At 41.6% G+C, this 14403-nt stretch overlaps 1 protein-coding gene across 9 annotated transcripts in view; it reads left to right on the forward strand.

The window, feature by feature from the left end:
• PECAM1 (platelet and endothelial cell adhesion molecule 1) overlaps positions 1–14403 on the forward strand; it is a 60486-nt gene that overhangs the window by 24013 nt on the left and 22070 nt on the right. For 6 of the 9 annotated variants that reach the window (XM_074970653.1, XM_074970651.1, XM_074970650.1 and 3 more), the window contains exons 8-13: positions 3044–3322; positions 4532–4636; positions 5695–5722; positions 6180–6253; positions 8142–8198; positions 10928–10996. In XM_074970653.1, coding sequence (XP_074826754.1) covers positions 3044–3322; positions 4532–4636; positions 5695–5722; positions 6180–6253; positions 8142–8198; positions 10928–10996 — 612 coding nt within the window. The remainder of the gene's footprint in view (positions 1–3043; positions 3323–4531; positions 4637–5694; positions 5723–6179; positions 6254–8141; positions 8199–10927; positions 10997–14403) is intronic. The other 3 variants (XM_074970659.1, XM_074970658.1, XM_074970657.1) reach the window with 1 other exon arrangement.

Consider the following 14403-nt stretch of genomic DNA (forward strand, 5'->3'; position numbering starts at 1 on the left):
GATTTCCAGGTTTATGGATCTTGGGTAGTAGATAGAATATCTCCATAGACAAATCCTCCATAGACAAATCCTTGCCCCTAGTAGACACAGGTTCAGGATTATTTCTTTCCTGTGACTGATTTATGTCATCAACCTGACTGAAGAAAGCTTTAATATTATCCCCAATCAAAAGATCCTTAGGCAATAACTTTCTTACAGCAGCTATAAGTTCATGTTTAACACCATTCCATTCAAGATGGATTCTGGCTAAAGGCATACTTACAGTAAACTCATAGAGGATTACAGTATTCACATTCTTATTTGGTAAATAATCTTCCTCTTTGACAAGATCTGCTTTAACAAGAGTGATGTTAGCTGTAATTTGCCCTAAACAGCTTTTATCATAGACTTTTACATTCTCTGCACAAGTTATGGGGTTACCTTCACCTGAGCTCGCAGTAAAAGCATTTACATAAAAGGTGGCAGTGTTGGGATAAACTTGGTTACACACAGACAACTGCTTAGAGTCAAACAACACACCAACACTGTTACAAACTGGATAGATTTTATCCCCATCCTTGCTGTTGAGAGAAGCTGGCTTTTCAGGATGATACAGTTCCTATTGTTCTTTTATTCTCTTGGGTTGGAGCTTAAGTCTTTCCACTTTTGACTTAGCTTCTAGTTCCTGCAATCGAATATGTGCCATTCTTTGTTCATGTTCAAAACACAGGCATTCTCATTTAGCAGCTTCTCCTTCCATATCAGCTATTTTTTGCTTTTGTTCAAATTCTAGCTGCTGGTTTCTCACTGCAAGCATTTTCACTGGGTCTGCTTCCTTATTACTGGCAATTAACAGATTTTTCAGTTCCTGCTCTGGGGTCTTTTGCTTAAAATACAACCTTCTCTGTAAGCACAATTCTTCCAGGCTTTTTCTGTCAGGATCTTGATCATGGGTCACTCACTGTAACAGATTTTTAACCCTTAAACTCTCCAATATCAAAATTAAATTTTGACAAGTGTGTGGTTCTGATCCAAAAACCCAATTAACCTGTGGTAATGTGTATCCAAGCACGACTATGCCGATGTGACCGGGGTCCTAGTGGGAAGCCAGCTTGGTCACTCAATTAGGGTGAACTGCAAAGAATGGGGCAGCCAAACCCCAAAAAGCTGGTGGATATTCCAATACTTAGATTCACCAAGCCAGCATAAAACAGCTTCTTTATTACCTTACTGGTTACTCAGAAGTCCAAACAACACAGTTCCCTTAAAGTGATCCAGCCTCAGGCCTCCATCCAGGTATCTGCATCAAATATGATGAAAATTTCTGTAAATCTTACTTCATCATATAAAAGAAAAGGTTCTACCAATCCCAAAGGACCGGACACATCACCTCCCAGGTTAACGAATGTTTCAGATCTTACGCAAATACACGCTACAGACAATTCTTATTAACTAAACTAAAATTTATTAAAAAAACAAGAGAGAGTACGGTTAAAAGATCAATATACATACAGACATGAGTTTAGTTCATTGAGGTTCAGATTCACAGCAGAGATGGTAAGCTTTGTAATTGCAAAGAGTTCCTTTAGAATTCAGTTCATAGGTCATAGTCCAATGTTCAGATCTCATATTCAGGGCGAACCAGCATAACTGGGACCTCAGTCTTATGACTCAAACTTTCCCTGATGAAGTCTAAGCAGATCTGAGATGACAGAATCAGGACCCAAGGAAATTTTATACAGTGTAATGTCTTCTTTGACAAGTTGGGAGTTCCTCGGGGAACAAAAGGTAATTAGGATGACTTTGAAGGAGGTCCATCCCTGGTACTTACCTATACCAATTAACATAAGGCCATTTGCCTTTTCCTCCACTATTCACAGTACATTTCAAAGAGAGATGAAGACCAAGAAAGCCCGTGTTTGCAATTCATTTAAATTCTATCAGAATACAGCATAGACAGGGACTGTTGATTACATTGTCCGGACCCTACTTATACATATGTAAATACACAAAACCACAAATATTATCTCCCCACGTCTTCTGTGGGTTACTTATTTTTCAGGCTGTTTAACGCTTTCTAGCCATGCGTCACAGGTAGCCATTCAGTATCATCCATCTGGTGCACTGAATGAAACAGAGATCCTGTGGAATAAATAGTATGTGTTCATGTCAATAAAGACTGTATGTTAATGTATGTGCAAAAAGGGGCTGAATTAAGGTTCCACAGGAAACCTGAATTGTGGCATTTCCTAACTTTTGACTGTGTGATCCTTTTGACTTTTGCAACATTAATGTTCTTTTAATATAGGGAGTTTTTTGGATGCATGACATATATACATTGTTGTTTAATTATATAAAAAATATCAATATACACTACTTGCCTCTCAGGTTAACTTTTTAAGCACTGGCATAGCTAATAAAACATCAAATCTAAATAGTGTTATTTTGACTACACATACTTTATATTTTAATGAATGTAATAAAGTAACTGATCTCTTACTTCCTGTTTTTATACACTATAAAATGAGAAATCTGGGCCATTTGCTCAGTCCTTCCATCAGTGGAGAACTTGGTCCATTAGCTGCCAGCGTTCACTAGTAATTGATTTGAAAAATCAGCTAAACATTATTTACAGGTACTGTGCCAGATTATTAGCTGGTGTAAAATAGCATAACTCCACTGAAGCCATGTTATGCTGATTTACACTAGCTGAGGATCTGGTTGATTATTTCTAGAGATATTATCTAAATTGTTTCCAATTTAGGGCCTGATTAAAAACCCATTGAAGTTTATGGAAAGACTCCCACTGACTTGAATAGGCTTTGGATCAGACTTTCTCTACTTTTGTTTCTTTCGAGTACCCATGAGTATATCAGGGACTAGGCACTGTAGAGTTATATATAAATCAATGGGCGCTGCTCCCCAGCAGAGGCTGGCCAGGAGCGTGGGAATAACGGAACACAAATGCAGTCTCTCTGGCAGCAAGACAAAGTGGTGCCAAACTAAGCATTTCTACAATAGTATTTTATAACCTGATGTCTTTTCCTCATGCCTTCATTTGCAGCTCCCATTAGGAACATAAGCTTTGGAAGTTTACCCCATGGGGAAGTGGAAGATGGTGGAGATATCAACTTTCTCTGCATCGTAGGCGAAGGATCTTTGCCAATCGACTTCAGAATTTTTAAACAAAATGACCAGAAACCTTTATTTTATGAAAGCAAAATGGAAACCAGAGTCCTCTGGCAGAAGAAATCATTGAATAAGCAGGACGCAGGGAAATATTTTTGCGAAGCCTCCAACCGAGCCAGGGTTACTGTGCGAAGCAACTTGCTAACCGTTAAAGGTAAGCTATGCTCTTGATGGCACATCCTTAGGTACCAGAATAGGTCTATCTCAAATCTACTGTTACATGTAATGTTGGGATTACCTAGAACTGAGGCATCTCTTACAGTAGCTGTAACTTTTTTAAATGACAGGAAAGAAGGCATCTTGATGTACTGGACCTTTAAAATTCCCTCTCTTCTGCAGGGAATTTCCTGCCTGACATGGTGAATTCCATTGCAACACTTAGTACATGGTAAAAACACCAAACACTCCTTTCCTGCGGGATAAGGAGAATTATAAAGGGCCACTAATGTAGGTAGGGACTTCACCACTAGATTGTATTGCCACTTGGAATGGTGCATGCGCTGTTGGTGGGGGACAGCATGAAAGGTTTGGGACACCATCTAACCAAAACAGTCCCATTGTGTTCTAAACTGAACAAACCCCAGGAAGACTTAGCTCTTGGATCCAAGGAAAACCAACTTAGGCAGCATGGACTCTGGCCTAATGCAAAAGCACTCCTCTCTAGAAGAATCCCCAACAAGAGTGAATAGATCCAAAACTTAACGTAGTTTAACTGACTGGCAGATGAAAAATGCAGGAGAATAAGTTCTCCTCCTGCAGTCCATAATGTTTCTCACTTTCCTTCAGTCCCCTAGCTATGCTCAAGCAGCAAAAAGGAGCTGTGTCCAGGGGATCTCCCTGCCTAGCTGTAAGTGGGGTGATGGGTTGGTGGTCTTGCCTACTTGTCACTCAATGCTAGGTTTCATAAAATACCTACTAGTGTTGAACTGGACCAAGGGGATTTGTTATCCCCAGTGGCCGCATCTATCTAATTTCTGGGGAGTGGGTGTTAAACTTTTGTGGCTTTTTTTGCATTTTCCATGGCTTCAGATCTGTGGCAGAGGTCAGCCAGGCAGAGCCACTTATGACAATGGGCTGTCCCTACATCCTCAACCATACTAGGAGAGGCTGAGAAGCCAACTAAAAGCTTTCCCTGACTGGATTTAGGAACAGACCCCCACCCAGTTAGGGAAGAGCCCAGTAGTGAACTCTGGATGGTAACCTCTTTAAAGCTTTTCCAGAGCTGTCTGAACTCACCCTCCTGAGCACTAAATACTTCTAATAATGCCAAGACCACCTGTAGTGAGGACTCGGGAGTTGTAAAAGCCAGTAGTGACTTCATACCACTGCATGCATTGTCACACATGTCTCTTCTCATTTCCAGTCATCCTGGCTTCATGGCAGAAAGGGTTTATCGCATTATTTGTCTTGGCTGTAATTGCCATAGCAGCTTCTGGTTTCTGGTGGTACTGGCGTAAGAAGGAAAAGGGTAACAATGAATATCTTCTATTCTCTGGGTGCTGAATGAATAGAACAAATGAGGGGGTTGGCTGCAAGAACAAAGGACTGGGCAGGGGGAAAAGTGACAAATGTAGGATTTTTAACCACCCCAATGCTGGAGGTTGTTTGGCTCGGAGCTTTTGGTTTGATCCATTATAAAACTATGAAATTTAGATCTGGGTTCTAGTTCTGGACTCCCCCTTACTTCCACAAATTCAGGCCCATCTCTAATCCTTATTGCCTCAAAAACTTGAGGTTCTTACTCAACATTTATTCAGTCTCTACTCAAAAACAATTCCTATTAATTGTGAGTTTTGACTAAGTAGTGACCTCAGGATTCGGTCAATTATAATTGCGTTATTCTTTCACATTTTTTGTTATAGAAAAATGGGTAGGACTGGTTTAAATCCATTCTGAACCAAAATATCTGGGAAAATTTGGAGTGTCTGAAACTCCCAGATATCTGTATATCGGACTGCCTAAGGAGCAGGGTTTTAGATCACAGCATCCCTGGAAGAGAACATCAGATCCAGAGGACTGGTTGGCTAAAGGGATTAGAAGTAGGATACAGAGGGTTAAATAACTTACTTAATTTTGCTCCAGGTCAGTGTAGCTCTGCAATCAAAAGTTAAGGTCTGAAAGCTTTTCAGTGGACTGTATGGTGGTCTGTACATGAAACCATCACATTTAGCCTCCTAGTTAACAGTCTCAGAAGTGAGGCCAAGAACTGAATGAGCCATGGATTCTGAGATATCCCTTCATCTTTGGAAGTATCCCCACTAGATCAAGAGGGGAATCTGAGGGAGCCTGTATTGAAACTGTCAATGCTGTATCTGTTTTGTGCTCATACTAGAACATGAAGTCCTCTAGTCAATTTGGCAACTTCCACATCCACTAAATAAGATACCAAACTTCACTGTGGCCATAGAAACGATCCTAACTCAGGGATGGATGGGCCCCACATGTAGCTTTCATTTTCACTTTTTATGCATTTGTCTCTCTACTGGTGCAGGATATAACAATTATCTCTCCTCTTTCCCTTGCAAGGTAAACATCCTTCCATGGAGATGTCTGGGTAAGATGGCTTTCTTTCTGGAAATGGTAAAACGTGTCTGATTGAAATGCTGGAGGCTTATGTTACACATATATGGTGAATCTTATTAGGTCTCTCAGCTGGAGACAATAGGTGGTTGTGGCTACTTGCAGCAGACCACCTACTCAGAAACAACATGATGAGGAAATAATCCAAAATGGAAATAGGCTAATTACTAAAAATGGGGAATGACAGGCCTAAATTTGAATGCCTTCAAATGTAGGATTAAAATCACATAGAGACATATGGTAGAAGAAAAGGGAGATAACACTTGACATTGGGGTTTGCTTATGCTCCCATTGAGGTCAACAGCAAAACTTCCATTAATTTAAAAAGATAATAAAGGAGTGGTGCCAATTTAAACAATTATCACTTTATTTTTTTTTACTTTTAAGGATGGTTCCTTAGTCATGTCTATTTTTGTACATTTCCTTTTTAGATCCACAGCAGCCACTAATTCGACTAGTGAGAAACTGGAATCTGGACATAACCATTATACAGAACTCTATCCTGGTAGACTATTTTTTTTTATACTCTCTGGTAGCATATTGCTTTAATCAACAAATGATTGTTTAAAAGTTTGGCTTCGCATGGTCCTGGTATGTACTGGGGCCCAATTTTTAAATGATGGAATAATAGATGCACCCACGAAAAACAGCATTTGTACTTGTAGATCAGAGAATGAGGATATGCAGTTATCCAGTCTGCATGTGCAAATGTAAGGTGTGTTTGGTTTTGTTTGTTTTTTTTTTGTGTGTCTGGGGGCTATACACAATGAAACCTGGTCTGAAAATGAGGTGGGTATAGTGGTTAGAAATGGCTTGATGGAACGAGCCTTAGTAATACTTAGGGGTTGAGATGAGACATGGCTTAGGATTGGGACCAGATCAGGGTTAGGCTCGTGTTGATTTTTGAGGCCCAATCAGATGTAGTGTTGGTTTGTGTTGGTTAGAACTGCCATCTTGTAAGTTATTCTCATGAGATGACAAATTTTTATAAGCTGTTCTGCCATGTTGGGCTGACTATTATTGTGAGATTTTTTTGGCTACCAGTGAACTGGAACTTTAGGCTCTTTCTTCTCTTGAATGTGACTAGACCTGGATAAACTATTGTGAATAATTTAGTCTAGTAACTTTTTGGCCAATTATGTGAATAGATTGGAGTCTTATGAATTTTAACTTCTTTCAAACTATTGGAGAATAGTTTATATAAACACATTTCAGTTTCTGACCTGCATATAAACTACTTACTAGAGTAACAGAATTACTGTTTGCTATATGACAGGTTTCAGAGTAGCAACCGTGTTAGTCTATATTCGCAAAAAGAAAAGGAGTACTTTTCTGTTTGCTATATGTAACTTTAGTTAGTTCTGTGAAACAATGTGACTTAAGATTCATCTATTTATTCTGCTCCCTGACTGGATGACCCCCAGACTCAGAGCTTCCAAGATGACCATCCAGACACTGTGAATATATAGAGGATTCTCATGAGCCATTCTTTCCCTAGATATTCTTGCAAGCACCTTTATACCAAACATCAGATTATTAATCTTCCTGGCCTTCTATGCAAGATAGGTAGTATCCCCATTTTACAGATGCGGGGGAAACCAAGATAAAGGCAGATTAAGTGTTCAACAGTACAACCAAGGCCACAGAAAGAGAGAACATCAGAGCAGAGATTTAGGAGTTTGTGGCTCCAACTCTGTGCTCAGACCACTAAATAATAATAATTTTGTATTTATATAGTACCTTTCATCCCAGGATCTCAAAACACTTCATAAAGGTGGATAAGCAGTATATCCTCTTTCTGTAAAGGAAAAACCAAGACAGAGATCAGGTGACCTGCCCAAGGCGCAGGAGAACACATGACTGCTCACTTACAGTCCCTGTTTTTTAGCTACTTAGATAGTCCTGCCTCTCCACTAGAAAACCCCCGTCTCATGTTCATCTTTTCCAAACTCTGGAAGACATCAGTTTTCAAGATAAGTTTCACTAGTTTTCCCTCCCCATCCCCCCACCCCCAAAAAACTATGTTCAGTATGTTTTTTGGTCTCTGCAGGCTATTTATTGCCCTCAATCTGAGTCCGAACTCTACTGGTGTCAGTGATCCAATGTGGGTAAACTGTCACCTTGTGGAAAGCTCATTCAATGTGAACTAAGTTATTCCTTGGTTTCCTTTAGCTTTAAACTGATCCTCTTATAGGATCAGATTCTGCTCTCCTATGTTATGAGAGTGGCTTGGACATGTACCCAAAAGCAAAATTTCCCCTAAATAATTAAATCATTACATGTTGCGACAGCAGGAGGTTTCTGTTGTATTTTAATGAGAAAGCTAAATGAATGAATCACACCTATCCTAAGCTGCTTGTTGGCTCACTTTCTGCTTGTGTATTTAATTTTAGGATCAGGTTACATTGAAGACAGTGAAAGTCCTGTAAAATCAACAGGTGAAAATAAAGGTAATTTTCACACTATTTTTTTAATCATAACTTTTTTATCATTTTGGAATTAAAAGTGGTGGGGACATGTCTGATTGTGAGAGCAGGGGACTGGCAATTAGGCCTTCTATATTCATTTGTTTTCTCCCACCTTGTCGTAAGTGATGCTGTGGGAAGTCACTTATCCTCTCTGTGTCTAGGTTTTTTGTATTTCCCACTTGCAAAATGAGCATAAGAATGTCCATGTCCCAGGCGTGTTCTGAGCCTAATGAGTTGCTTCTTTTGGTTGGTGGCATAGAAAAAGAAAAGTATGATTACCTACAAATATATTTCAAATGTTATTTTTGAATCTTTTACAGAGAATCTTTCACAGGCTTCCTTTACCTTCTATTTATCTTTGCTTTCATCATTTTTCCACATCTTGACATTTTAAGCAGCATAAAATTGGGTGTCAAATATGAAGAAAATGATCTTCCAGCTAACTGAGGCACCAAATAGGTTTTAAAAAATACCTCCTTTTTAAAGTAATAATTGTATCTGGTATTGCATCATCTAGATGCATAGTTGTATAGAGATACAAAGTATTTTTCAGGACTGAGTGTTTAAAAGAACTAATTAAAAAGCAGTGCTTAAATGTAAATATTCTGGGGATATTATGGCTGAAAACTCATAGACAGATACTATGTCCACCCTCTCCCTTTGCTCCCATCTGTGCTTGCCACGTAGGCATGTGAGTGTTCAAAATGTGATTCCTGCTAACCTGACATGTTATAACATGGTTTTGGCTGGGCAAACCCACAACAAAAATGTCTTATGGCCTGTGTTATTCAGGAAGTCAGATTAGATGATCACGGTGGTCCCTTCTGGCCTTAAATTCTATGAATCCTATGAAAAGACCGTTCCTTAGCTGATAGCCTAAATATGAGGCAAGAGACATCAGATGGCTACAACCATCAGACGTTACTGGTCAGCATGAAAAGCAGCAATCTCGGCACACCAGCTGGCTAGCTGCTGTCAAGCTTTTCATAAGTATTGTGGCAAAGGGGAGTCTTAAAAAGGGATTTGGAGGAGAATAATGGGGTGAGTTTGCCAATGTTCTATCAGGAGCTCCACCCACACATCATGGGAGAAAGCGTGAAGGAATATTGTTGAAAATGTAACAAAGGGGCATTGAGAGTTGGTATCATTGGCAGAACGGAGGTGAGAGTTGCTGTCCCAGCAGCATATGGGATAATAGGTAAGGCTGGGATAGCCCATAAAGGCCTTGAAAGTGAAGACAAGTAGTACAGTGGAGAAGGAGGAGCCAATGGAGAGCACAAAGGTTGAGGTGACGAACAAGGAAAGTGATTGCAGCAACATTTTGAATGGATACAAGTGGGGCAAAGTGGGATTAGTAAAGGCTGGCGAAGAGGAGGTTGCCATGGTCTGGATGAGAGTTCTAGCAGCACAGATGGGTTCTGGGACTTAAATCTTGCGCAGGAAGAAGCAGCCAGATGTAGACAAAGCCTGGATGTGAGGACCTAAAGAGAGGGCTGAGCTGAAGGTAAAAGTCACAGGTCTGAGTGAAAGGCAGGAGGGTGGTGATGTCCATGATGACTGAGAAAAGAGGAATGTGGGAAGGCTTGTGCGGAAAGATTGAGGGTTTTTTTAACCATGTTGATCTTATGCTTATAAATGGACATCTCTAAGAAGATGTCAGAAAGACTGAGATTATCTTGGACAGAAGGAAATAGGTCTGGAGTGGAAAGGTAGCTCCGAATGTCATCAATGTAGAGATGATAGTTGAATTCATGTTTACAAATGAGACTTCCCCAGAGAAAAGTTACAGAAGGGGACCGAGGATGAAGGCCTGCGGAGCCCCAAAAGAAGTTGCATGGTGGACGTGATGAGGATCCTCTGTATAAAATTCTGATGGAGTGATTGGGGAGGAAGGAGAACAATCAGGAGTGAACAGGTTCATGAAAGCAGAGGGCAGGATTTCAAGAAGAGAAGCATGGTTGAAGGTGTTGAATGCAGGCAGAGGAGGATGAGCAGGGAGTATTGGTTATGAGCATCGGCTAGGAGAAGACCATTGAAGACTTTGAGAACTGTTTTAGTGGAGGGCAAGAGGTGACTGGAAAGGGTCTAAGCTGGAACTAGCAGAGAAGCGCTCTAGACAGCAGTTGTTGAGGGCACATTCAATGAACTTGGATAGAGGGGAGATGGGGCGATAGCTAGAGATAAACAGTGGGTTATTTGAAGATGCTAGTAATTAAAACACGCTTGTACTATGAGGGGAAGGAGACTGATGAGAGGGGATCAGAGGTGGGGGCAAGAGATAAGATGATAGGAGGGGGACATTGAGGTAAACAGAGGTGTTAAAGAAGTGCAGAGGAGATGCTCCTTTGTCGGCGATGGGAAAAGGAGGAGAAAATAATGGGGACAGGAAGGGGGAGAGACAGACTAGTTGGAGCTGGACAGGCACACAGAGGACTCTGGGGCAGAGGATTTTCTAAATTTGCATTTTGCTATTTTTCAAGACCGCAAAAAAAAAAAAAGACAAGAGTTTCAGGCACCACCCAGACCCCTCCCCGGTTTTAGAAAGGAGGTCAGCTTCAGCAGGCTGGGCTGAACCCCCATCTGCCCAATCATGTGCCCGTTAAAGTCCTTGTGAGCTTGACCATTGACTTCCCTTGAGTCAGGATCAGGCTCACAGCAAGTATGGCATAGGGAGTGCTACAAAGAAACATCTTCTTGCTATTTTGGGGCAGGACCTGACCACGAGAGTGCTGAGGTGGAATATACTGAAGTTGAAGTGTCAACGTCTGATCCTTACAAAGGTAACGAGCTGGCTGACCTGTACAGTTATGTATTGGGAGTCGTTACAGACCTGCTGTTTCTGCCATTGCTTTCACTGGGAGCAGGAGTAGGTCCTATGCTCTATGCATGGTAGTTCCTTGGTAATAGCTCTCAGTGATGCAAGGACTGCTGTTACCAGAGCCAACCAGTGCTTTCCCTTTCCTCCATGATTCTCCAGTGCCCTTCCACATAAGACCTTTAGCTAGGCTGGGCTACCAGCTGGAGCTGGGGTTCTAAGCAGAAAGCAGCCTGCTGTGGGTCTGCGTGTTGTGGGCTCAAAGCTCATTGAGGGGCACTTAATTTTTTTTTTTAAACTTTCTTGGGTGGCTTCAGCCTCTACAGCCCACAGGAGGAGGGAGAGGGAGGGGCTGCCCACCCTGCAGGGAACCGGGGAGTGTCCCCACCCACTGCTGAACCTGCTGAGAGATCAAGGAGGTAGAGAGCAGGAACTGTGATTAGTCCCTTACAGCCTGAGGAGAGCTGGAGGCCTGCAGGGAAACAGAGGCTTGGTCTATGTCTAAAACTTATGTCAACCTAATTCTACAGACACAGCTTCTGCCTCTCGAGGAGATTTACGATAGTGATGGAAAACCCCCTTTTGTTGCTGTAGTAAGTGTCTGAAGTGCTTGTAGTGTGCGCACACATACCCAGTGAGAGTGTAGGGAAGTGAGAATGTTGGCTGCCCTGGTAACAGCCTCCTGCTGTCAGTGGTATTAATTCAGAGGGAATATATGGGCTAAAGGTGTTACCACAAGCCAGTCCCTGTCCAATGTTAAACAGTGTTAAACAAGGTCCAGGGCTTGGTATCCAGACACCACAGCCACTTACCGCCATGGCAAACACACCATTAAAAACCCTTTGTATCTTAAAGATACAGAAAAGAAGGAAAAACAGTTAAAGCATTTGAAATGTAAAGTATTAAATAGGGTTTTCATTTGAACAACATCCCTTGTTCCCTTTCCATTTAGCTATAGACGGTTTTTTAGAAGGAAGCCCCTCTCCCCCACCATTTGACAGTCTCTTAAATGGTAATAATTGTCATCCCAGGTGGTGGTGGTTGGGCCGATGGGGTGGGAATGTTCTCTGGGTCCCTGTTTGTCTGGCCCGTTCTGGTCAGGACACCTCTTAGGATCAGAATGATGAAGGCCTGGGATCCCAGAAAATGGTGGGGTTGGCCGTCATGATGGTGAAGCTCGCTCTAATAGCCTCCGTCTGTACTTCGTCTGTTCTTCCTTTGTTCTTTCATGCTTCCCCTCCAAATCTTTCTTTTAAGGACCCCAGAAAGGGAGTGGAAGATGGAATAGCCCATCCCCTCATTTTGTCCATTAATTAGGCTTCATAGCCGACATACTAATTTTGGCTCATTGACTTCCGGCTCCTCATCTCCTGTTTTTAACCAGCATAAATTCAATGCAGTCCATGAATGATATCAGTAGGCCTTTTTAATTTAGATTAACTCAATTCATCTGTCTCCCTTTTGCACCTTTTCCCATCAACATTTGTTGTTATAGGTTATTGTAACATCTTATGAACTTTTACATACTTCTTACAGTTGAGTTCACAAGTTGGGTAAATGTGTAGGCCCCATTGTTGCATGTCTTAAGTTCCATGGTACAGAACTTAGCACAGCAGAGCCCTGCTCCATAACTAGGGCTCCCATGCACTCTGGTAATACAAATAATAATGATGGTGGTAGCCAGAACTCTTAGCATGGCATTACAGTGAATCTCCTCCCGGCCTTTGAGGTAATTGTCTTGCTGGATCCTATTCCCAATGATGGCACTTACAACTCAATTTTTTCCCCTCACCCAAAGCATCATGGTATCCTCAGTCTCCTTGTGCAGAAAGTGGGCAAATTGTTCAGAACACACATAAAAGCCCAAGCAGTTAGGAATAAATGAAAACCATTCAGGATGTTAAGCCATGTCCCAGCTCTCAGCTTTAGCTTGAGAAGCTGAATAGCCAAAGCAAGAAATTCAAACTTGCCCTTTCCAGCTAGGGAAGGACACCTGTTTATTTCTGTGCTGAAGACATTCTTGTTTCGTTAGCAGTACAAATGATTGTTTGTACAAATGTACTGCCTTTGAGCTTTGAGCAGCAAAAGACAGCTGGCTTCTCAGTGCTCTGATTGCAATATGCTGTCATTCTCTCCTTGGGGTTCTCTGACTGCATTCGAAGCAGGTAACCTATTTACCATTGCTAAGTGGTGCACTTAGATATTGGAGCCACTGTATTGTATTTTAAGGGATTACTAGTCTAGAGTTACAAATGTTTCACACACCTCCAGTCATGCCCAGTGCAGTACAAGGGCGTAGAATGTTGTAAGAGGTACTTTCTATCAGATGAAATGTTAAACTAAGATCTTTGTTAGGGGCAAGTTAACAAACGCCTAAAAGAATAGGGGATAACCTTTGCATCTGAGCCAGCATCCAACTCAGGCTAGGATGTTAGAAAAATATTATTGAGAGAGGAAGGTCCAGTCTATACTACACAAACTGCCATATTAACTCGATCTAGTTAAATTACAGTAGTGCACTGACATTTTTAAAAGACCCTGTTTTAAATGGGATTGGACCATATTTTAACTATGTGATACTGTTTCAAGTTAGCCTTGGACTGTACGATCTGTCTCATGGTTCAGGAGTCTGATTAAAGCATGGCTTGGTCCTGTCTGTCCTGCAGGACTAAATCATGCAACTCAGCATGCTTAAATCTTACACTGTTGCAGTTTTTTGTAGTGTAGACAAGATAAAAGCTACCGCTTAGCATATAAGTGCTTTCTTTCTGTGTATGGTCACCGCGCTACCAGTACCTACTGTGTTACTGGGCCAAGCATTTTGAGATACTGCTAGAGTGGAAGCTGTTATCTGAAACCAAACAGCAGTCTATGCAAAAGATTTATTCTTTCAACTCTGCATTGCACCATACAGGATAAGATTTAGGCCACTAGCACTTACGTTGACAAAACGTTTGTCGCTCAGGGGTGTGAAAACACAATTGAGTGGCATAAGTTTTGCCGGCATAGGCGCTCATATGCATAGCGCCATGTTGGCAGAAGAAGGTCTCTCCCATAGGCATAACATGGCGACACAAGTACTCTTACAGTGGCACAGCTGAAGAGGCATAGCTGTGTTGCTGTCAACTTGGAAGCACAGGCATGGCCTTAGTCTCAGGGAAAGAGAGGAGTAAGGCCAGGGGTTGTTTTTTAAAATACTTTTTCAGTAACTACTCTCACCCATATAAAGGGCTTTGGCCCCTGGATTCCCATCAATGCTTTTATCATGTTGAGGTTGCTCATATTCTACTTCAAGACACAGTGTTCTTTCATGTCTCTGTTACCATGACAATGACCAGTGCCTCTGTTCTGAGCGAACACTTCAAGAGCCTC

Source organism: Natator depressus, chromosome 14, assembly GCF_965152275.1.
Source record: "Natator depressus isolate rNatDep1 chromosome 14, rNatDep2.hap1, whole genome shotgun sequence".
In the NCBI taxonomy this organism is placed as follows: domain Eukaryota; kingdom Metazoa; phylum Chordata; order Testudines; family Cheloniidae; genus Natator; species Natator depressus.